Genomic DNA, 25030 nt, shown 5'->3' with positions numbered 1-25030 from the left:
CCACATCTTTATCACCTTACAGTCTATTCTTCGCATAGCAGCTAGACTAATCTTTTAACATGCCCATTAGGCAATTATATTCTTCCCCTGCTAAAAACAGACAAAACAAAACAAAATCCAAAACATAAAACATAACAACAACAGAAAACTCTCTTCAATTCCTCCAGTTACAATTAGAATAAAATCTCAAATCCTTACTGTGGCCCATCAGGCCTTACCTGATCTAGCCCCTGGCTATTTCTCTTTTACACATGGCCCTCTCATTCACTCTGCTACAGGTACAATGGCCTTCTTGCTAGTCTCCGAATATGCCAAATGCAATCCCACCTCAGGACCTTTGCACTTGCTGTTACCTCTTGCTCCAAGGCTGACTCCACATCATTCTCGACTCAGGTGATGTCATCTCTTCAGAGGATCTTCCCTGGTCATCCCACCTAAAGTAGTAACACCTACCTCAACACACACATAATTAGTGACTCTCTACCCTGTTTTTCAGTTTTTTCTTCATAGGACTTAACACTTACTGACATTCTCTTAATTGTTTACTAGTGTAGTTTAGTAGAATGCAAGCTCTATCTGAGCAGGGATCTACTGTCTTGGTCTTTGATATTTTCCCAGCAGCAGAACTCGGCCAGCACTCAGAGGAAACACCAAAAAAACCCTGAATCACTTGGTTTGGCCTTGTAGGCCTGCAGTTCAGTGCTTTATAGAGTGAAGGCTTTGAAGCTGGACTGCCTGGGTTCACCAGCTCCCTCACTTCCTACCCGTGTAAACTTGCACAAGTGTTTTTTTTTGTTGTTGTTGTTGTTGTTTTTAAAGATTTTATTTATTTGACAGAGAGAGAGATAGCAAGAGCAGGAACACAAGCAGGGGGAGTGGGAGAGGGAGAAGCAGGCTTCCCACTGAGCAGAGAGTCCGATGCGGGGCTCAATCCCAGGACCCCGGGATCATGACCTGAGCTGAAGGCAGACGCTTAACGACTGAGCCACCCAGGCGCCCCAACTTGAGCAAGTGTTGAACCTACCTGTGCATCGGTGTCCCCATATGCAAAATGGGGAGGATAATAGTACCCATGGTGTTGAGCAGTAAGTGTTCACACATGTGAAGGGCTTACAAAGTGCTTGTCACAGAATAAGCACTCAATGCCTTTTCATTTATTTTATTCATTATTAATCATCAGTCCATTCATTTGAATTCTATTTTAAATTTTTATTTATTTTTGAAATATTTTTAATTTATTTTATTTTTAAATTTTTAAATTAAAAAAAAATTTAAACTTTTACATTCATTTGAATTCTTAAAATTACTTTCATTGTTCTGCCCTCCGGATCTCGTCTTTTATTTTCCTACCTTCATCGATTTCATCTGTGTTCTGGGAGATCATCTGAAGTCCATTTCCTGTATTTAGTAGACCTACTGCGCTCAAGCTGGCATGCTTCCATTCAGTTTTTAATTCAAGAGCCACAGTTGTAATCTCCTCCTCCCTCTTTATCTCAGATTATTCCATTTGCAGGATTGCGGTCTCTAAATTCATGGTGTACTTTTTGAAGTTGACTGGAATATCAATCAGGTACCGCCTACCTTCCTACCTTTTCTTCTGTTCCTTGCAATAGGTCTTCTTCGAAGGTAGGTAGCTCCTCTAAATCTTCAGAGAAATGATAGAGCATGCTCTCGGCAACCACAGAATATTTCTTATTTATCCTTATGGAGCATCCTGGTTTGCCCAGAGTGAGGGGGTTTCCCAGGACATGGGGCTTTCAATGATAACACCAGGAAAGTCCCAGACGAACTGGCCAAGTGGCTCACCCTACCTCCAGCTGCAGGAGCATCAAGAAGGAGCTCTGTTGTATTGGTATAGACATTCCCCCAAATCTATTTTATTTATTTATTTATTTACTTACTTACTTAAGATCTTTTTCTTTTTTTTTTTTTTAAAGTAATGTCTACACCCAGTATGGGGTTCGAACTCACTATCCTGAGATCCTAAGCATGCAAAAGGAAAACAACTTCCTTCAACCCTAAACCACTAGCAGCCACCCTCTCTCCTTCCATTCATTACTTAAGGAGCAGACAACCCTCACTATCGCCGGCCACTCTCCTCCCATTCACTTCCAACCACGGAGATGTGGCTTCCATGTTCTAACCATGGGCTGAGCCTTCTCTTACCAAGGTTACCATGATGTCCTCATCACTAAAAGCCACTGAGTGCTTCTTATTCCTTATCAGACATGGCTTCTCTACACATTCTTCCCTGCTGACTACTCCCCTCTCAAAGCTCTTTCCACTCGGCCTCCGCGACCCCAGCCTCCTGGTTTCTCCCTGCTCTCTCACTACACCTCCATTTCTGATACAAGCTCCCCTTCTCCAATTGTCGCTATCCCGCAAGCTCTGTTCTAGACCTTTCTCTTCTCACTACACACCCGGTGACCTCATCTGCCACAGCTTCAAATACCACCAAACCTGATGACTTTGAGATCTCTATCTCCAGCCCAGAGTGCTCACTGGGCTCAACCTGAATATCCAGTTCCTCACAACTTTCCATTAGGCTTCTCCGCAGACACTTCCATCTCAAGTCCCAAAGTGAACTCATCCTCTGCCCTGGGCCCAATCCTGTTCTTCCTCTGGTGCTCTCCATCTTGGCCAAAGGAACCACCATCAGTCAATTGCTTGGGTGAGAAAGCCTTCCTCCTGACCCCTTCCCTCTCCTTCACCACCCATATTTAACCAACCATCAAGTCCTGTGAGTTCTACCTGCTCTACTTTACCATCTCCCTGCCTCTTGGCTGTCTCCAGCCAATTCATTCTCCGAACTGCACCAGAATCATCTCTCCAGTAAATACATGTGATGTTGTTATCTTGGGGTTGAAGGTTTACAGGCCCTTCTATGACCTGGTTCCTGCAGAATTCTCCAGGCTTTTTTTCCTACACTCTCCTACCTGGCTCACTCCCGTTACTTTTTCTGGTGTTTTCTTAGATGCCATTTCCTCAGAAAGCCTTCCCAGATGCCTCTGAACTGGGTCAGGTACAATCATTCCTGTCTCCTGAACATCTCTATAACAGTATTTATCACATCCCTTGAACCAGCATGGAAGACTCGATCTCTCTGAAGACAGGAGTTGTCTTGTTCACTGATACATCTCTAGCACCTGGAATGGTGAATAGTAAGCACTCATTAAGTCTGTTGAATAAAATCACAAACAAAAGTTCCTAATTATAAAGCTCTTATCTGTTTATTAGATTAGGCGCCCAAAGTCCTCTACTTGCCTTCGTGTTAGTCCAGTTCCTGCACCTGAACAAAGTATCGTGCACCTGAAGTAAAACACAACTACTTGGTTGGAGTGCTCTTTCAAAATAGCTAAAAGCAGCAGGATACAGTAGAAAGAGCCTGACTCCTGAGCTAGGAGACCAGGGCGCCAGTCAGCTCTGCCACCATTGGTGCTCTTGTGGGTGACCCACTTAACCTTTCTGGGCCTTAATTTCTCCATCTGCAAAATAAAATGGCTAATCTAGATCAGTGATTTTCAAAGTGTGAAGAGACTTGAATCAGAGTGTCCAGAGGCCCCTGTGACCCACCAAGACCCCAAGCCACTCTGCTTCGATCTATATTATGTGTTAGGAGTTTTGGTAAGGTTTTACTTGGGGGGGGAGAAGGATCCATAGCCAAAGCTAGTTTGAAAACAACTGAACCAGATGACTACTGAATTCCGTGCACCCTTTCACGCTGACATTTAAAACAACTGAAAGCCATGAGTGTATCAAGAACGTAGTTTCTAAAAGCACGTGAAGATTCTGTGGGAGGCTGGAGAGCGTGGGCTGGCCCTTCCGCCTGCTGTCGAGAAACCACTGTTTTCATGCAACACTACCTCATTATGCACATCTAGGAGGACACAGAGGCATTTCTGAATTCACAAAAATAAGTTATATAAAGATCTTTATCCCTCAATCCCCTGATATTAACAAGGAAGCTCAGGCAGAAGGCATAGGTCTAAATGGTTTTCTTTAAGTCTCGCTTCACCCCACGTCTGGTGACTCAGAGGCTGATCCAGCCTCACACCTGAGAATGCATTGTCCTGGGGCCTTGCACAGATAGGGCCTTCCTTTTGTGTGGGAAGTACTCAGTAGTTAGCGTGTGCCCAGGACTGTATTCAGACCTGGGCATCTAATATGCCACTTGCTTGCCCTGGGTCTCAGTTGGGGGACACCTATTGTTTGGTCTATCAGCATTATTTCCACACCCACCCTTTTCTTAAAAACTGTTTTTCCCCCAGCCCCATTCTTTCTAATCATACAGTTTTTTTTGTTGTGTTTTGTTTTTTGTTTTTTAAGATTTTTAAGTAATCTCTACTCCTGACATGGGGCTCAAACTTACAACCCTGAGATCACGAGTCGTGTGCTTTACTGACTGAGCCAGCCAGGAGGCCCACTAGTCATATATTTCTACGGGCAGTAGCTATATTCATAGGTGACTGACTCTCCTGCTTAATCCCAGGGCAAGAACAGAATTCAGCTCTACTAGCAGTCCTTCCTCCTTCCTTGGGATTGTTAAGCTTGCGAGTCAGGTGTCCTTTGCAGGGGAGCAAAGCTTTAAGATGTGAGGTGTGGAAGCTTCCAGTGACCATGTGAGGAAAACTTGTTGGCACGGAGAAAAAAGCGAAGTCAGCAGGCACAGAAGAGAAAGGGGCGGACACAGTGCTGGTTGTGTGGAGTCCCTGACGGCAGCTCCTCCCGATGCCCACCTGCATCCTACCTGCTCCTCAGTGGGGCTCGGTTGTTCAACGTGTCCTTGGATCCCATGAGCCAGCAGATCTTTCTTTCTACCTAAATTAATTCACATTGGCTTTTAGTCCCCTACAACTGAACTGACCCCTACTCTACATTAAGTCACTTAAATAGTAGGAGTCTGTTTCACTTGCAGAACCTACTTGAAAGATTTTTGGCAAGGATGAAGGAGATACGTAACTTTGTTAAAACTGTACTAAGCTATAAATATGTAAGGAGTGACCATGACATGTCTGATGATGAATACGATGGCAAGTGCTACCCAGGTGGAGTTAGCACAAATCACCTGCTGCTAGAAAGACAAGTGTCTTGTTGACTAGAAGGCAGGAACTCAGCGGTGGATACCCACTGCTCGTCTGTCCAGTTGCCCTCCCCTCCCAACTCACACACCCTACTTCTGGGAACCACTCCACCTCCACTCCATCCATTTGGTTTCCATGGGAGCTGCCCTATTTTTTCAAAACTCCATCCCTAGCCTGGTTGATAAGCACCAGACCCAACGAGGCTAATGAATCCCTTTCCTGGGACTCTTTTTTTCAAATTGTGGTAAAATATACATAACATAAAATTTATGATTTTTAAAAAGACTTTATTTGAGAGAGAGAGAGTAGGGGAAGGGGCAGAGGGAGAGCAAGAGAATCTCAAATAGACTCCCCGCTTTGCATGGAGTCCCATGCAGGGCTTGACCCCAGGACCCAGAGATCGTGACCTGAGCTGAAACCAAGAGTTGGACACTTAACCGACTGAGCCACCAACGCACCCCTAAAATCTATGATCTTAAACCATTTTCAAGTGTATAGTTCAGTAGTGTTGAGCATTTCACACTATTGCACAACTTATCTCCAGAACTTTTTTGTCTTGCAAACTTGAAACTCTATAACCATTAAACAATTCCCCATTTCCTCCACTCTCCAGGCCTTGGCAGCCACCATTCTACTTTCTAGCTCTATGAATTTGACTACTTTAGATCTCTCATATAAGTGGAATCATATATTATTTGTCCTTTTTGTGACTGGCTTATTTTATTTAGCATAATATCCTCAAGGTTCATCCATGTTGGACCATGTGTCAGAATTTCCTTCCTTCTTAAGGCTGAATAACATTCCATTGTATGTATATACCATATTTTATCCATTTATCTGTTCATGGACACTTGAGGGTTATTTCCATTTTTTTGGCTACTGTGAATAATGCTGCTATGAACATGGGTGTACAAAAATCTCTTCAAGACCCTGCTTTTCGGGGTGCCTGGGTGGCTCAGTCGTTAAGCGTCTGCCTTCGGCTCAGGTCATGATCCCAGGGTCCTGGGATCGAGCCCCGCATTGGGCTCTCTGCTCAGCGTGAAGCCTGCTTCTCCCTCTCCCACTCCCCCTGCTTGTGTTCCCTCTCTCACTCTGTCAAATAAATAAATCTTTAAAAAAAAAAAAAGGACCCTGCTTTTCAGTTCTTTTGGGTACACACCCAGAAGTGGTTAACTGCTGGATCATTCGGCAATTCTATTTTTGATTTCTTGAGGAAGCACCATACTGTTTTCCATAGCAGCTGTACCATTTTGCATTCCCACCAACATTGCACAAGGGTTTCAATTTCTCCACATCCTCACCCACATCTGTTATTTCCTGGTTTTTGATAGGAGCCATCCTAATGGGTGTAAGATATCCCGGCACTTTCGAACTTTAGAGAAAGAATCAGCACAATCTCTCTGATGCACAAGCTCTAAGAGGTAGAGCTTAGGTGCTACTGGCAGCCTTGTCTCCCACCATGTAGAAAAAGCCTGTTTGCAATGAGAGAAGAGAGAGGCGTCTCCACAGCATCGTATTAGGTAGTCCTGGTTGTGCCTGGGGCTTTTCCATGCTTGAATCTACTGAGACACCTAAGTAACCCTATCATAAATTCACCTTTTTGCTTCAGAGTTTGGCTTATTTCATTTTTTTTTAAAGTAGGCTCCAAGCTGGGTGCCCCAATGTGGAGCTCGATCTCACGACCCTGAGATCAAGATCTGAGCTGAGATCAAGAGTTGGACGCTTAACCAACTGAGCCACCCAGGCGTCCCAGGGTTTGGCTTATTTCATTGGTAACCATGAATCTTAACTAAAATAAACATCTTGGTAAAAGGGTTAGTTCTTCGGGAAACCTTTTTGCTTTTTCTTGATTCCTTCTTACGAGTAGTTGGGATATAAATAACTTGTATATTTAAAAAGCCCTAAAGGAATGCCCTTAATGAAGTAGCGTAACGGTTAGAGCATGGGTTTGGAGTCAGCCCAATCTGGCTTCAAATCCTAGCTCAACAAATATCTAGTGAGTGCCTTGCAAGGCGCAGGCCCCCAGCAGGTGCCAGGGATAAAGCCGTTAACAATGTACAAAAACCCCTGCCCTCACAGAACTTCCTTTCTGGTACTCAGCAAATATTTGTGTGTCAACTATGTGCCAGTCACCAGTAAGCACTCTGAATATATATGCCTGTTTATAAAGGGGGGATAAGAAGTTACCTTGTCCATTTGTTTAAAGGAATCATTATAAGGTATGCATGTGTTTAACACACAAGGCCTGCCTGACACATGGCAAGCACTCAATGAAAAGCAGCCATGTTTATGTTTAGACACAGAGTCATGCCTTGCAGGAACTAGCCTCAGTATCTGTTGGATGCCCAATGTATGTCCTCCATTTGTCTCAAAATAGGACTGACATCTCGACAGAATTTCCACTCCAGCTGGAGCCAGAGATAGTTATAGGTGATATGTGCTGTAGCAGGATAATGAGGCAAAAGAAGATGGTGAGTAAGAACACAGACTTTGGAGTCACCCGCCTAGTTTCAAACCCCAGTTCACGCTCAGGAAAATCACTTAACTCTTCCACTCAGTTTCCTCAATTGAAAAATAGGACTAACAACAACGATGATATTACTTCACAGAGCTGTTGTGAGGACCAAATGAGTTATCATATGTAAAGTACTGAAAACCTGTCTGGCACATACTGCTATGTAAGTACATCCTAATGTTACTTATAAACTGCTGTGGAGGGGCACCTGGCTGGACTTGATCTTGGGATCGTTGAGTTCAAGCCCCACATTGGCCAAAGATTACTTAAAAACAAAAAAAACTGCTACGGGAACACATAGGAAGGAGATACTAAGCCTCCTTAGAGTGCCAGTGAAGCTGAAGTGTCTAAGGAGAGGACATCAGATTTGGGCCTTCAAGGATATATAGGAGCTCACTAGGTAAAAAGTAGCAGAAAGCGTTTCAGATGAAGAAAACAGTTTAAGCAAATGAGCTAAGCCATGAAGAAATCATATGCATTAAAATCAATAGGGGCCCTGGCTGGTTCATTCAGTGGAGCATTGGACTCTTGATCTCAGGGTCGTGAGTTCAAGCTCCACACTGGGTATAGAGTTTACTTTAAAAAAAATTAAAAAAAAAAAAAAACAATAACAACATCTAATAGGTGGTAGATAATGCATGAGGCACTGTTTTTGGCCATTAGCATTGTGGACCACCAAACTAATCAGTTTTAAGTCAGAGCTTGACCTGATAATTTCTGGGAACTGACACTACACCATAAACCAACACTTCAATGGCATTAACAATTTTTCCACATGAAGCAAATAAATCCAATTTATACCTACCGTTTATTAGGCACTGCATCGCCAGCAAATGGCAACAACTATGCTGTTTTCAAAAGGACCTCATTTAATCCTTACGATGGCCCCTGGAATGGACACAAGAACTCCATTTTATATATTAAGGAAACTCAGGCTGCCTGAGCAATTTTCCCAAGGTCACAGAGACAGTATACTAGATAGGAAAGTGTTCAGCTGCAAGTACAAACAGCAGTTTGGGTTGTTTGTTTGTTTTTCACATAAACAGAAGTCTGCAGGTAGGTAGTTACAGCCCTTAGTTCAGTGATTCCACAATGCCACCAAAATACCTAGGGTTCCTCCCCACCATTTTGGCCCTATGGCTCCCGCAGTCTCACATTCCTTATGATACTTTTTTAAACCCATCTTTAAAAATCTCACCAGCCAAGATTTTGTCCAGCTTTACTTTTTGAAGTATTTCAGCAGTCAGCTCATACAGCTCATTGATTTCACAGATGGGGAAATAGATTTGCCCCTAGCAAGATATCAGAGCTAATTAGTTACACCAGCCTGGAGTCCAGTGCTCTTTCCATGATACAAGTATTTAGTGGAGACTGCAAGTTGCCCACCAAAATCTGTTCTCCCATTTTTTCTTGGCACATGGCTTGACTACATGTCTCAGCCTCCTTTGCAGGTAGGTGTGGATGGCCATATGACTAAATTCTTGCCAATGGAAAGTGCAAGGTATGTGTGCCACTGCAGGGTCCAGGCCTTGAAAGTCTGGGTGTCTCCTCTGGCTCTGTTTCCCCTTCCCACTGGCTGGAACCAGTGATGACCCAGCTTCACTCATGCAGATGATAAAATGACAATGCCCCCCCCCCCCCCCCCCGCCAGAGGATGGAAAAGCAACACGATATAAGGAACCCGTCTGTGTCCCTGAATAACTGCTTGGAGCACAGCTGCCCCACTGAGCTGGACCACTCACTTCAGAAATGTTAACTCCCCCTCAGAGTTGTTATGTGAGAAAGAAACAAACTTCTTTGTTCCTTAAGCCACTGTATTGTCGAGCCTCTTTGTTACAGCAGCTTAGCCTTTCATCCTAACTAATAAAATCATGCAGCTTCCTTTGTATGTATGCTGAATAGCTTTACAAGTGACCAGTTAGCCATCTTTTTAGAAAATAGCCCTAACTGCCCAAGCAGATGATAAATACTGAAATTCCTTCCTGTGGCTACTATCTCAAGATTTCTTCATCCTGGTTAAAGTTATTTAATAATTAAAACAGATCATTTATGTAGAGACCCACTTAGCTTTTATGCTTTCACGCAATTATTTCAACAAACACTTGATTTTCTAGATGTTGGGGATATATAGACAGGTTACTGCCTTCATAAAAGCTTGCCTTCTAGCGCTTTTTTGTTGGTGGTGTTTTTAATGTTGTGTTTTAAGCAGAAAAATCTCTTTGTAGGAACTGAGGCTACGGTTACTGAGGGTTACAAAGGATCAAACCATGTACCTAGACTATAGATGAACAGTTTTCCTGCTTAGCCCTAAAAATCAAGCAAAATATTTTAAAGACTAAGAATCCTGCTCTCTGATTTTCAGAGTCGAAGTATTTCCTACCCACTTAAAAACAGCATTGCCTGAACTACAAGAATTGTAAAGCTAGTTAAGATTTTTACTTTCTATGTCGACTTTATCTCAATAAAACTGGAGCAAAAAATTTTTTACTGACAGAGGTAGATGGACCAAATAGCTTGCTGAGTGCTGGAATTAATTACCAAAGCCATTTAGAGAGCACTGCTGTGGACTGGAGGCTCTGAGCACCTGGACCAAAGGGCTCGGCTTGTCTAGGGATTAGCTGAGGCCAGATGGTACAAAATGGCACTCTTCATCCTCCCTCCAGGCTGAACAAATAGCCCAGAGCTGGTCTCCGTGGTCCTTTCCAGCTCTCAAATGAGATCTGGAATGAGATATTTAGTAGTAGTAACAGAGGGAAGCAGAGGTTTGTCCTGGCTTTGCCACAACCTGCTCTATGGCTATGGAATATCCACGTTTTGGGCCTCAGTTTCCCCATCTGCCCAAGGAGGTGCTAAGGATCCTTTCATCTCTACGTTTACCACAATCACTAGGAAGAACTACTTCCCTTCCCTACACTCAACAGCGAGGTCATTCAGAAGGCAGCAGGCGGAGAAGGGGAGATCTACCTCAGTGCAGGGCCTCAGACTGGGGCACCAAGCTGATTTCTAGTGAGTGTTCCTCTTCCCTAGGCTCCCTGCTCATGGTGAAGGAATTTCATCTTGTTGACTTTACAGTTTCTAAGAATGGGGCAGTGGGCACAACCACAGTGCCTTAAATTTCGTAGGTACTTCATAAATATTAGGCACTTGGATTTCTTTCTTTCAGGAAACTCCTGATTTCCAATTGCCATAGAGATAGTAGTGAGTTCAATGAGAAGTTGCTGCTCCAGGGAGTTCAGATGAAAGGATTAAAGGTTTTTTGAGGTAGGATTATTAAAACTAGTTTTTCCTGCTTCTCCGTTGAAACTTTTTTTAAAGCTTTAAAATATATTCAGTGACTTGAGTGAAGAGCATTTGAGAGACTAAGGCTCCTCCTAAAATTACAGCCAGCTTAACAGAGCCTCAGCGCCTGCACTGCGGCTCACCAGCTGTCCTCCCGTGCGGAGCCCCTCTGCCCACTGGTTAAGGGGAAGAGAAACAGCATCTCCCTCCCAGGACTACGTGAGAAGAGAAAGTATATAAAGCGCTTGGTCCTGTTTGACTCACAGTTAAATATTCATCCCCACTTCCACTGGGAAGGTGTGACTTTCTGCTCTGTTAGCTCCTGAAGTAGTTAATGTAAAACTGATTGGGAAAACTCTATTATGTTTCATGTAAAGAACAACATGCGGCGGATACAAAGATAATTTCTTCTTTGACTTAGAAAATCTTTATTCTTGAAATTCAAAGTCGTTAAAATTGGGTAAAGCTCAATAAAACTCAAGAGGTCCAGGATATCCCCCAGAGTGGGGAAGGAGGGAGGAGAAGCCACTGAAGTCATGTTGAGAACCTTAGCCTTCAGGTCACATGGTACCATATCTACACACCTGGCTCCAAACTCCTGCCCTAGCATCATGCTGTGCCATGTTACGTGCCTTCCCCCAACACATGCACACTTTCACACACTCGGGGTGGGGGTGGGGGTGGCGGCAGGTCCTCGGATTACTTGCTCTTATAGCAAGTGTGATTTCTTTTTTTTTTTTTTTTTTTTAAAGATTTTATTTATTTATTTGGCAGAGAGAGACACAGCGAGAGAGGGAACACAAGCAGGGGAAGTGGGAGAGGGAGAAGCAGGCTTCCCGCGGAGCGGGGAGCCCGATGCGGGGCTCGATCCCAGGACCCCGGGATCATGACCTGAGCCGAAGGCAGACGCCCAACGACTGAGCCACCCAGGCGCCCCAGCAAGTGTGATTTCTTTGCAGCCTTATCACAGCTATAATTCTGTAATTATTTAATCAGTGTGGACTTTCTGGATCACCACTGTATCCTCTGAGTCTAGCAAAGCACCAAGCACATGGTAAGTTCTGAGGTATCTGCTGGCTGAATGAATGGGCTGGCCATAGCTTAAGAATTCATCAGAGACTGGTTTTTGGCCTAAACCCTAGCATCTGAATGAAGTTCAGTATAAGGTAAGTGAACCCTGCTGGATTAACTGGGGAATCTAGGGTAAATGGTTAACGCCCAAAACAAGAGACCTGACAGAGGTGGCAGGAGAAATCCATGCACACCCAGATGCTGCTAACAGGAGAGGTGACAGATGAAGATAGTATGTGCTAAATGCTCTTTTGGGTAAGGGGGGGGAGGGGGAAAGAATATATATTTCTATTTGTTCATTTTTGCATTAAAACACTCTTGAGAGAGAGAGAAAAAACTAGTAAGTATCTATTTGGGGAGAAGGGGATAAAGATGGGAGCGAGATTTCTCAAAGAATGTCTTTTTTTTTTTTTTTAAGATTTTATTTAGGGGCACCCGGGCGGCTCAGTTGGTTGGGTGTCTGCCTTCCGCTCAGGTCATGATCTCTCAGGGTCGTGGGATGGAGCCCCACGTCAGGCTCCCTGCTGGGTGGGGAGTCTGCTTCTCCCTCTGCCCCCACCCCCGCCACCCCCTGCTTGTGCTTTCTCTCTCAAATACATAACATTTTTTTTTTTAAGATTTTATTTATTTATTTGACACAGAGAGAGAGAGAAAGCGAGAGAGGGAACACAAGCCGGTGGAGTGGAGGAGGAAGAAGCAGGCTTCCCGCCGAGCAGGGAGCCCGATGCGGGGCTCGATCCCACGACCCCGGGATCATGACCTGAGCCGAAGGCAGACGCTTAACGACTGAGCCACCCAGGCGCCCCTCAAATACATAACATTTTTTTAAAAAATGAAGATTTTATTTATTTCAGAGAGAAAGAGAGCCACCCAGGCACCCCTTAATGAATGTCCTTGATATCATTTTGATTTTTGAACTATGTAAACAAATTCTGAACTATGTAAACAAAAAAATAAAACTTATAAAAAATGTTAGAAGGGGATATGTCTTCCAGGAATATAAGTGCTCAATAAACATTTGCTAAATAATGACTAGACAGTATGATCATATGAAGAATGTCAAGTTTGAGAAAAGGCTAACATGTTTTTATTTTGTTTCATGGTTTGTTTGTTTTTTTTTTAAGTAGGCTCCAAGCCCAGTGTGGAGCCCAACGCAGGACCTGAACTCACGACCCTGAGATCAAGACCTGAGCTGAGACCAAGAGTAGGATGCTTAACCGACTGAGCCACCCAGATGCCCCAAAGCTATTATGTATGTTGATAACAGAGCCTACTGTGTATAAACTAGACACGGAATATACATTTTTTTAAGGACTAAAGAGACTCTTGGAGGGATGCCTGGGTGGCTCAGTCGGTTAAGCGTCTGCCTCTGGCTCAGGTCATGATCCCAGGGTCCTGGGATCGAGTCCCGCATCGGGCTCCCTGCTCTGCGGGGAGCCTGCTTCTCCCTCTGCCTCTGCCTCTCTCTCTCTCTGTCTCTCATGAATAAATAAATAAAATCTTTAAAAAAAAAAAAAAGAGACTCTTGGAAACTTTTTCTTTATTTAACTTTTAATAAAAATATAGACTCCTAACTCAATAGAAAGACAGCAGTGATAGTAATTATCACACAGGAGGACCTCAACAAATGTTAAAGTCTCGTTTTCAAGTGCCACGTCATGACCACCTCCTTCTCTCCTTCTCAGTGGAATTCCAAGAACTGGTTGAGGTCACTTAATCATCTCACTGGGGCTGGGCCTTTCCTGTCATTCACCCAAATCCAGAACTCCTGATTTGTGGCTCACAATACTTCAGTCATCTTTTATAAAAGTATCTGAAAATGAGATATTTTTAGCCAGAGTCAGGGACATAAAACTTTTTTTTAAGGGATATAGGAAATTCAGGTATTCATTACCAAAAAGATCCTCAAGTATTAAAAAGTGCAGTCTGTGCCTCTTTCAAATATAGAACCTTTAAGGTTGAAAGAAAAAAAATTCCTTCCCCAAATCATCATTACCAGGCACATGAGCCAAACAAGGAGCTAACAAGGCCTGCTGTTCCCATGACAGAGAACACGAGACTTTAAAACTATACCACCAAAGAAAGAAAATGGTGGGGGCTTTCTGCATAGCACTCCTCAGTCCAGACGGGGATACAGACATAACCCTCCCTCCTGAACTGGGTCCCTACCTGTGCAAAGGCTACTGGACATGTCTCTTTAAACACCAGATTTCAGCTCTTTCTCATTCTGCCCTGGGGATCCTTTCTCTTTAAGCTCTTTGTCACGGTCTGGAGAAATACTCTGATTTTCTACGGTAGCTACAGCATCCAAGTCCAATCTTCTTCTCTTCTTCAGTTGGTGCAAGTGGGATTTGGATTTTATATGTGCTAAGACAAAACAAAACAAAAACAACTCATTAGAACTTTCTAGAATCAATCCTAGAAGCATACAAAATTAACTATACAATCCTTTTCTTTAACAATAACAGGATCAACATGTACTGGTATAGCTGCTTAGCATTTTTAAGGGAAGGCAAAGTTATATGGCCAGCAAGCTACAATGCATTAAGTGTACCCTGCTGGGTGCTTTATATCACTAATCCTCACAGCCATCTTGCAGGACAGTATTATTCAGCTCATTTTATAGAGGAGGAAACTGAAGTTCACCGAGGACTTCGATTTTGTCCAAGGACACACAGCAGGTAAGTTCTTCAGCTCACCTATAGTTCAAAAAGAGACCAAATTTTCCAGAATCAAGGCTCTAGACTCAATTTTCCAGTACGGGGCTTCTTGTTACAGATAGATTACCTTTCAACTCACTCAGCTAAAAAGTTATAAATCCAAATCCTTGTCTGTATTGCAGGACAGATGCTCTGTCCCACATGAGACCTAGAGCTGTCCTTGCACTTCTTCCCAGCTCACACAGGTTGCCCCTGCTGATCTGACATCCCTCTGCCTGGGTTAGACAAGCCATCTGAATGACTAAGCCACAAGGTTCACATTCTCCAAGCACACAATGCTCCAGGGAGGTAATAGGAAGCATTCTTCTCTGTCGGTCCTTTCTGAGGGTCCACAGAAGCCATAAAGCTGAAAGGCCACTGTTGCCTGATACTAATTTCTTTTTTTTTTTTTTTAAGATTTTATTTATTTATTTGACAGAGAGAGACACAGCGAGAGAGGGAACACAAGCAGGGGGAGTGGGAGAGGGAGAAGCAGGCTTCCCGCTGAGCAGGGAGCCCAATCCAGGGCTCAATCCCAGGACCCTGGGATCATGACCTGAGCTGAAGGCAGACACAAATGACTGAGCCACCCAGGCGCCCCTGCCTGATACCAATTTCTGACCTCTCACCCCAAAGACTGTTCCCACTCTCTAACTCATACTAGCTTCTTTTTACTTATTCTTTTTCAAGGAAATTTTCTTTGGAAGCCTCTAATGAGATAGACGACTAGATTAAATGATCTTTGATATCTATTAAAAACATCATTTTAAGGGTTTCAAAGCAAAAAACAAGTAAAGAAGAGGTTAGAAGTCAAAGAAAAGTTTACTTGGGGGAAAAAAGTCAGCTTTATTTTCCAGCTAGAGCCTAAGGCAAAAAAGGGCTTCTGGCCTGGCTCTCCATGGCAGCAGGAGATGGGAGCAAGGACTTGACAGATGGCACTATAGAAGGGTTCACACAAGCTAAGCTCACAAAGGCTCACAAATGTTGTTTCTTTAAGGCTATCCCTGAAGGACATTCGACAAATCGAACCACTAAGTTTCTTTTAGAAAAAACAATCAGACACTCTCTTTCTCTTCCCCTTTCATCATTATAAACCAATGACAATCGAGGCTTCTTCTGCTGCTTGGGCAAATCACAGCTATCCCCAGTCTCTGACAATGGAGTTCATTTTGCCAGCGTTACCAGTTAACAGAACTAATCATTCTATTGGTTTGTATGCGGAGAAAATGCTATTTCTAGGAAAATCCCATGCAAGGCAGTACTCTGAACAGGATTCCAGCCACTGGGTCCCTACAAGCCTTACTGTGCTCAAAAGGAGTGAGCCTTAAACAAGTTTCCAAATCCAATGTAAACTCAAGACTTGGGAGGCCCTGGCCCTTTTTGGGCTTTGACTAGAGGACTACAAGAATCTGACAGGGGAGTTCAGTATGACTGTAGTAGAGGCAAATCCAGGCTCTAAAGCGAAAGAGAGAATTAGGTCAGGGCCCATGCTGGTTGCTCAGGAGTACCTTTAAAGAAGACATCACCCTTTGGCCACCTTCTTTATACAAGTCTGACAGTCTTGCTTTCAAGCTTCTTTTTTTCTTTTTTAAGATTTATTTATTTGAAAGAGAGAGTGTGTGAGCATGCATGGGGGAGGGGGCGGGGGGGCGCTTAGCGCAGGGTTCAATGGGGGGCTCCTTCCCACAACACTGAGATCATGACCTGAGCTGAAACCAAGAGTCGGACGCTTAACCTACTGAGCCACCCAGTGCCCCTGCTTTCACAACTTCTCTTAACACTTTTCATCACAGCTTTAGCAATCACCACCATATTACCTTAAAAATTACGAAAGAGACCCCACTTTCAAAGAATGTACTCGGGAGGAGTAACTGCATTTCCTCCCACCCTCCCAGCTGTTTCTGCTTCTTTGGTGTCTTGGGTGAGTTGGCTGGTATCCCTTACAATCCCACCTCACCTGCACTGCATTCTAAACATGAAAGGCCAAGAAACTGCTAGAGGGTAGGATCAGGAAAATCAAAGGAGCTCTGGAAAGTTAACTGCAGACCTCTCAGTATAAAATATCTACTTTAGGGGTGCCTGGGTGGCTCAGTCGTTAAGTGTCTGCCCTCGGCTCAGGTCATGATCCCAGGGTCCTGGGATCGAGCCCCGCATCAGGCTCCCTGCTCAGCGGGAAGCCTGCTTCTCCCTCTCCCACTCCCCCTGCTTGTGTTCCCCCTCTCACTGTCTCTCTCTCTGTCAAAAAATAAATAAAATCTTAAAAAAAAAAAAAAAAGCAGACTCCAGCATTCAACCTACTGAAGACCTTAAATTTCACGAAGTCACTGTGAGCCACCCCTACAGATTTCTCCATGCCCTTCCCCAGATTCTACCTGCCCATTCACGGTCCCCAATGATGATTCGATCACAGAGGTCACACATGTGGTAACTTCTCTTGTTCTCCGTTTCATTGTATGGCATCTTTACTGGAGCAGCTGCAGGCTTGTGGCCCTGAAAGAACGGGGCGGGGGGGGGGGGAGGATGGGAGAGAAGCAATCGACTCAAAGAGATTTGGATCTCATTCTCTGATATTAATAAGGAGACTGGGATTTTCCCAAGATTCCTTTTTCTCATCCCAGAGAACAGGTGGACTACGGACAGATTTTAGCAACAACCTTTCTAAATGTGAAAGCAGAAACACAGCCTCCAGGGATCTAAAAGCAGCCAGCTCTTCTGCTCTATTCCATGGAAAAGAAAGCTTGGTTCCCTACCAACAACGGTGCCGGCTAAAGAAAGCTCTCTGAAAGCCAGACAATACACAGTACTATGATTAATAATCACCTGGATGAAACTTCGCACGATTTCAAGAGCAGGTTCAAGAACAGACTCTTCCCACTTCGAGACATCAGATACTTCTAAGCCATATACTGGGGGGACACTGGGACCAGGTCCTAATGATGACAAAGAGAAGTTGTGAGAAGTCAGCCTCCAAGACCCAATCAATTCTGCTCCCAGGGCTCCAAAATCCTCAAAGGAAATACATGGGGGCCAAAGGAATAAACATTCTGATCATGCCATTCATTCTAACTAGAAATATGAACCAAACAACTACATACAATCCAAGAATGACCTAGAAGGTTCACTGATCTGTAGCCAACAAGTCTAGCTGTATAATCCAGAGACTTCTAGAGACAAGATTTTCCAGATCAGTCAGAAAAACAGAACAGAGTAATAGCTCTAGTGACTACCACATGGGCTACAATATGAAGATAGCATATCATAGGAGTAAATAAATTAACAGCTTGAAGTAAATGCCTGTTCTAAGTTGCCTATCATCTTACAGTGATGTTGCTCTTGTGGCAAAAGAGTTCACAGCTTTCTTTAGGAGCAGACACTAGTCTCAGGTTTGTATATATCCCTTCAGCAGTATGGCATTCATGAAACTTGTTGATACCATATGGATATTCAGGGACTGGGAACAGAAGAGTATCAATCAATGAGCCACTAAATCTGAGAACTAGAAAGAAGCCTTGAAATTGAACTAGTTGAGCCCCTTCTTTTAGGAAACAGATCTAGAGGAGTATTCAAGAAACACCCTTTGGTAAATACTTCTGAATGGAGAGGTGACTGGAGATAGCCTAGAGTACAGCCACAGGCATTTTGTCCATTGGAGCCAACTCTGTTTAGTCTCTCCTGGTAGCTTCCCCTGTCTATGGACACACTAAATTGCCTTCCACAGCTAGGTCAAGTCAGTTGCCTAAAGGCAAAGAGCATCTCCCCATGGACAAAAACATCAAAGTCCTTAGGATGCCAACGGCTGGCAGGTGCTGGCCTTTTGATTATGCCAACCACAAGTAAGATTCTTCATAAAATGGATTGGGCTGCACCTGCCACCACACGGAAAGGTGAGACTGGGAGGGTGTAGGCAGCATCCACAGCACACCTGGCCTTGGCTAAGCTCTGCACCTGTTTCCAGGCCACTCTATATTTTCCCTTCCCCTCGGAGCCCTTTGTTGGGCTTCTGTGCCCTGTCTAAGCACCTTTCAACAAGTTCTCGGCTCCCAGCTGCTATTTCTGGCATGAGTCCAAGGCCAAGTTGGGGCGGGGAAGTCCCTCTGGCTTCTTGCCAGAGCCATGTCCCAGCAGACTAGCCCTGGCCAATCACACACGGCTCCTGGTTTACAAGGCAGCTGTGCCTTTCACTCTAGCACCAGAACTGAGCCGGCATACACATGAATGAGGAATGGGCAGATGATGCACTGTGTGCCATCAATCCCTCCTGACTCAGAGATGGGGGAGTTATTGTGGCTTTACAACAGGAGGAAGTTTCAAATCATTACAAAAAACATCTTTTGTTACAGACTAATTGTTAGCCCTGGGGAGAAGAGAAGCTGCGTTAGAAATCTGTAGTAGTGAATTTCAGTCGATGCAATTCAATTTCGATTTTAGCTGAAGCCAAGAACTCTATCTGATAGGACATGCAGAGAAAGCAGGGTAAGTAGAAGGAAGTATAAAGAGCCCCTTGGTGCCAGAACTACCCCAGAGAGCTCTGGCAGAGAGCGAGCACGGGAGAGAGAACTTCAGCAATCAGTGGTCAACAACATGGATCGAGGTGTTCCTGTTCAGAGACCCTGAAGAGCAGAGTGGAGGCCTCAGCTGTCCTTATCTATAACTGAAAGCAGAAGTCTAACGGCAAAAGGCAAACAGGACTATTTAAAAAGTGCCTATAAGATAAAGTTGGTGTTTCACTTAATCTCCTTTAAATTAATCTCCTTTTAGCTCATAACCACACAATTTCTCACTGGAGGCCCAATATCAATGCTGTCTAGCTAAAGTGATAGCTACAGGAAACAAGAAAAGCACTATAAAGTACAGTGTGCTGGGGGCGGGGGGGTCAGGCCTGCATTCAATACTGCTTATTCAGCTGTCAGATTTTTGGCAAGATACTTAACTTCTCGAAATCTCCATTGCCTTATCTGCGAAAATAAAAGAATAACACCTACCTTGCAGGCTCAGTAATATATGTACAGCACCAAATCTAGTGTCAAAGACACAGAACAAGGTCAAATGAAGGAGAATTTCCTTCCCTTTCCTTAAAAGTGCTGTTCAGTTGAAGGCAAAGCTGCAGCGCTCGGAAGCACCACGTACCTGAATGTGAAGGCAATGCTGGGAGAACTGGTGTAGGTTTGACTTTTTATACTGTTCATCTGGCCTAAGAACCATTTTCTTTCTTTTTTTTTTTTATTAATCTCTACACCCAACATGGGGCCCAAACTCACAACCCCCGAGATCAAGAGTCACATGCTCTTCCAACTGAGCCAGCCAGACACCCGAGAACCATTTTAATTAGGAAAACCTCCCTACAGAAATCTGACTGCACTTCAGGCACAAAATCTGAAGCTAAAGTCAACCTTGAGCACCAACTCTGCGAAGATGTTGCTAGTATGCTCTTACCTGTCTGCAGCCAGCACCCATGTGTTCAACTCCTGACTGGAAAGATTCCATTTGTTTTCTAAGACATTACAAAGAAGCATCCCTGCATAGTCATTTATGCAGCAGACCCTCTCCCAGATCAGGTCCCCAAAGCTTAGGACAGGTCCAGAAACTAAAGTTCCTTTTCTGGGGGAGCTAAGGACATCTATATTCTACTGGAAACAGACCCAGGAGATAAGGAAAAACATAAGACTTACTGCTCAAAAAACGGTTTTTAACCCATCGGTTTTGTTTCCGGGCATATCTTTTAGTCACTTGTTTCAGAGACTCAATACCTGAAAGACAAGGTAGATCTAAGGAACCTCTAAGTTCTGACCAAGCCGAAAGGCAAGCCCCCCTAGCCCAGCAGAGGAGAAAATCAACCATAGCAGCACACTGGAGTACACTTGGTAGACAAAAATCTTAATTCTGAGTTGAAGGCCATTTGGGACTCTTCTGGCCTCAACTCTTTCTCAGACCATACCAGCGGGGTACTCTGCCACCCAAGAATGTCCAAGTATAGGTTAGATGGAGGAATTCACACCTTTCTTTAGGAGCTGGTTACTAGTCTCTGGTGTGCATTTTCCCTCAGTGACCAGGTACTCGTGAAATTCCTTGAAGCCAATGGATTGGAAGATACCATGTTGATAGTCCTGGCTGGGAACAGGAGAGCATCAGCAGATGAGCCATTGCATCTGAGAGCTAGCAGGGGCCTTAGAGAAGATCTAGCTGGGCCATTTCATCTCACAGATGAGAAATTGAGATCCAGAGCAGTTACTGCCTCTCTAAACTTCCTCCACCACCCCCCACCAGCTCCCTGGTTAGTTCCCTTGAAAATTAACTCCTGGGAATGTCTGAGATTAGAAAAGTGCAACTGTAACAAGTACACCAGACCTCCTTCCAACAAGCCTTGCCAATGCCAAGGACAAGGACAAGGCTAATAAACAAGTAGATCCAAAGCCAATACTACATTTATGATCTTTTGATCATAAGCAAGGAAGGGAGAGTAGGTCAAAGAAATGGCCAAATCCTCACCTATTTTCTGCAACTTTCTTCTGATTATAGCGTCTGTGAAAATCTCTTAGTTCATCCAAGAGCCCAGCAGCAAGCATGTCATCCACCCTCTTATCCAAGCGCTCATCTAGAACTTCAATCACATTAGCCCATCAACCAGCAAGCCTGTCATAGGTGCCCACTAGACACTTACATGATGAATGGACAGGCTGCCACAAGAAGAACAGTTGTTCAAATGGAAGAAAGGGTTCAGAGTCCAAAGATTATAGAATAATTCATATTATATTTGTCATACTTAAGACTGCACTTCAATAAAAACAGCCAAAATGAAGCATGTCTTATTATATAAAGAGAAAGCTTACAATTACGACTATTAGGAAGGACAAATATTTTATTATGGAATGTATATTCATTGTTTACTTTACAGGTAGCTGAGAGACCCCTGGATTATCCTTTTTACTTTTTTCCATTATATTTGTTATTCTTAGTGTTCTTTTACATTTAAGAACTTTCAGGGGCGCCTGGGTGGCTCGGTCATTAGGCATCTGCCTTCGGCTCGGGTCGTGGTCCCAGGGTCCTGGGATCGAGCCCCACATAGGGCTCCCTGCTCAGCGGGAGGCCTGCTTCTCCCTCTCCCAGTCCCCCTGCTTATGTTCCCTCTCTCACTGTGTCTCTCTCTGTCAAATAAATGAATAAAATCTTAAAAAAAAAAGAACTTTCAGATGACACCTTGGATAGGAAAAAGGAACTTCAATCCAAAGCCATCCTAGGTACATCTTGAACTATTGAGCCAGACAAAGGAGCAAAGAGTCAGGGGTCATAATCATTCAGATGTGATGGCCAAACCTGATTATGACCAAAGGTGGTGGTCAGCTTTATTATGAATCAGATTCCATTATTTTATGAATTGTAATACGTTTTTAGTCACAAAAATTTCATTTAAAAATTACCTTTCTCTATAAACTTGTACCTGAGATTTATTTTAACAACAAATTTTCACCATTTCAACCATGCTCTACATTATCTGCCATTGCTACTTCTCAGCCTGCAGTAACAGTAACCTTTTATCCTATCTTCCTAAAAAGTTTGTATTTATTAAGGACTCACCACATGTTATGCACATTCTGAGCACTTTGTATGTTGTAATTCATCTAATCCTCAATACATATACGTATTATTATTATTATCATCATTAATTCCAATTTACAGAAGAGAAAATTGGGGCACTGGAAGGTTAACTAACTTTTTTTTTTTTTTAAAGATTTTTATTTATTTATTGAGAGAGAGAGAGAATGATAGAGAGAGAGCATGAGTAGGGAAGAGGGTCAGAGGGAGAAGCAGACTCCCTGCTGAGCAGGGAGCCCGATGCGGGACTCGATCCCAGGACTCCAGGATCATGACCTGAGCTGAAGGCAGTCGCCCAACCAACTGAGCCACCCAGGTGCCCCGGAAGGTTAACTAACTTGCCTTAAAACTCACATAGCTAGAAGATGGTGGAGCAGGAATATGAATCCAGATGGTTTGGCTCAGAGACCGTGTTCTTAATCGTTCATATACAGACCTAGCTCATAGGTTACCCTTAAAAATGGGTATCCCGGGGCGCCTGAGTGGCTCAGTCGTTAAGCGTCTGCCTTCGGCTCAGGTCATGATCCCAGGGTCATGGGATCGAGCCCCACATCGGGCTCCCTGCTCAGCGGGAAGCCTGCTTCTCCCTCTCCCACTCCCCCTGCTTGTGTTCCCTCTCTTGCTGTGTCTCTCTCTGTCAAATAAATAAATAAAATCTTTTAAAAAAAAAATGGGTATCCCTTCTCTGTGGCCTCACAGCACTACTTTCCAGCACAGCATTTATCACAATGTAGTATCTATATTTGTTTGCTGCCCTAGACTGGGAGCTCCTAAAAACCAGGCACAGTCTCACATTCATCTCTGAAATCCAAGTAACTATGCAGCATACTTGGCACTTCATTGAATGCTTACTGAATGTTAGCTGGATGAAGAAGTTAGCACTATCACAGGGCATTATCATACTTTACAAAAAAAAACACAACATAATCAGGCTAGCTAACTAACCATTATACCCATTTCTCAGGCCTGCTGCTTCTGGAATAATCAGTGATACAGCCTCCACCCAGCCAATCCAGGGAATCAGACCTCCTTCCACAGAACCTTCCTTCTCTTTCTCTTGAGAACTTCCCTGGATGGCAGTCTCTTACCCATCCCACCCATCTCCCTCTTATCCCATCCTTGGGATACCCTAGTGCCAGGGCCACCCTTCTTCCCCTTCCAGACGGATACCTAGGGGAAAGGCACTGTGCCTTACTAAGTTAATGAATAATAGTAATTATAAAATTAAAAGCTAACACTTATTTAGTGCTTATTATGAGCCACTCATGGTTCTGGGCAGGCTCTATCTCAGATGTATTCTAAGGCATCAAAGGGCTTTTTTACCTGTCTGGTCAGCATGAAGCCAGAGGATGCAAAGGTTAGGGAACTTCAGAGGGCCTCCAAGGGGACCACCACCTTCCTCTGCATGTTGACGATGAAGAAATTCACTATGAGAGATTCCCGTTTCTTCAAACACTTGCAAGCTCCTAAGTCATTTAAAGGGGCGGGGGGGGGGGGGCACACCCATAAAAACCATTAGAAAATATTCTCAAATGAAACAAGGAGAGAGGCTATTATAGAACACCTCTTTCTCATTTTCACTATATAAGCTCCTGAAGCCATGAAGGTCTGGGGTTACTCCAATCCTATAGCTACTCAGAAAACAGTCCCAAAGAAAATTTTAGGTCAAGTAAGAATACTATTCTTCTAAACATATATTAATTTTTCTAAACTCAGGTTCAGAAACAGCAGGCTTCTTCCACACAAATAGAATGGGACTCACTCACCTTCAGGTAAGCAGTAAAAGAGCTTATTTGGGAGACTGTTACAAGCCAGCAAGTCCAGTCTCGCTGGAACGCCTTTCCCACAGTACAAAAGTATGTTGTATATCCAGCTCATCAACTTTTTTTTTACATAGGTGTAGAATTAAGGAAGAACTTCTGACTGATTTGGTACTCTACTAGCACAAAGACCACTGCAGAAAGAACTCACATACTTATTCTTCAGCCACCCTCGGCTCTGTCTGCCTCTATTAGTTATGCAGCCCTAGGTAACGTAACTCTCAAATCTACACTCCACCACTCTGGGTGACTGCAACTTATCAGATTGAAAGTGATCTTTCCCTCCCTGACCCAATTCTACTTCCTGAAATCCTAACACAAGAGTAGAGACCCCTTGTCTTTCCGTACCACTGATCACTCAAAGAGGACCTGTGAGGAAAAACTGTGGTAATAGATAATCTCAATTATCTGGAGGCTGGGATACAGTCTCAAACTAAAAGAAAGATGAGGGACGCCGGGGTGGCTCAGTCAGTTAAGCGTCTGCCTTCAGCTCAGGTCATGATCCTGGGGTCCTGGGATCAAGCCCTGCATCGGGTTCCCTGTTCTGCGGGGAGTCTGCTTCTCCCTCAGCTCCCCCACCCCCGTGCCCTGCTTGTGCTCTCTCTTTCTCTCTCAAATGAATAATTAAAAACCTTTAAAAAAAAAAAGAAAGAAACATGAACAAAGTCCTCCAGTCCTCTCTAAAGAAGAGACTCTAGAACTCTTGCTTAGAAGCTTACTAAGTGATGCAGCCTCCACCCAGCCAATCCAGGGAATCAGACCTCCTTCCACATTCCTAGGTAATGAGAGGGGTTTCGTAATAGCAGTTGGTGCAGATTGGTGTATTCCCAGCACACAGGTTGCAAGGCCCTGCCTGAGGTACTGCCTCAGTCCACCTCCTCTTACTAAGACACAATTCTTGACTCATTACTAGTTTAGAAGTAGCAAAATGAGGACAGGTTGATAAGAAAAAACTCATCAATAAAGAGAGGATAA

At 43.9% G+C, this 25030-nt stretch overlaps 1 protein-coding gene across 3 annotated transcripts in view; it reads right to left on the bottom strand.

Moving 5' to 3' along the window:
- Positions 1 to 1292: 1292 nt before the first annotated feature.
- Positions 1293 to 25030, bottom strand: part of TRIT1 (tRNA isopentenyltransferase 1) — a 196679-nt gene continuing 172941 nt past the window's right edge. For 2 of the 3 annotated variants that reach the window (XM_036102827.2, XM_036102828.2), the window contains 8 exons: positions 23559 to 23701; positions 21132 to 21243; positions 20641 to 20753; positions 20315 to 20392; positions 17466 to 17575; positions 17018 to 17135; positions 14116 to 14313; positions 13470 to 13759 (listed from right to left, as the gene is read on the bottom strand). In XM_036102827.2, coding sequence (XP_035958720.1) covers positions 14144 to 14313; positions 17018 to 17135; positions 17466 to 17575; positions 20315 to 20392; positions 20641 to 20753; positions 21132 to 21243; positions 23559 to 23701 — 844 coding nt within the window. In that variant the 3' untranslated portion in view covers positions 13470 to 13759; positions 14116 to 14143. Of the gene's footprint in view, positions 3147 to 13469; positions 13760 to 14115; positions 14314 to 17017; positions 17136 to 17465; positions 17576 to 20314; positions 20393 to 20640; positions 20754 to 21131; positions 21244 to 23558; positions 23702 to 25030 lie in introns of those variants that run through there. The other variant, XM_078073341.1, reaches the window with a different exon arrangement.

The sequence above is a fragment of the Halichoerus grypus genome, chromosome 5 (assembly GCF_964656455.1).
Source record: "Halichoerus grypus chromosome 5, mHalGry1.hap1.1, whole genome shotgun sequence".
Lineage (NCBI taxonomy): Eukaryota > Metazoa > Chordata > Mammalia > Carnivora > Phocidae > Halichoerus > Halichoerus grypus.
This window is presented reverse-complemented; position numbering and strand designations above follow the sequence as displayed.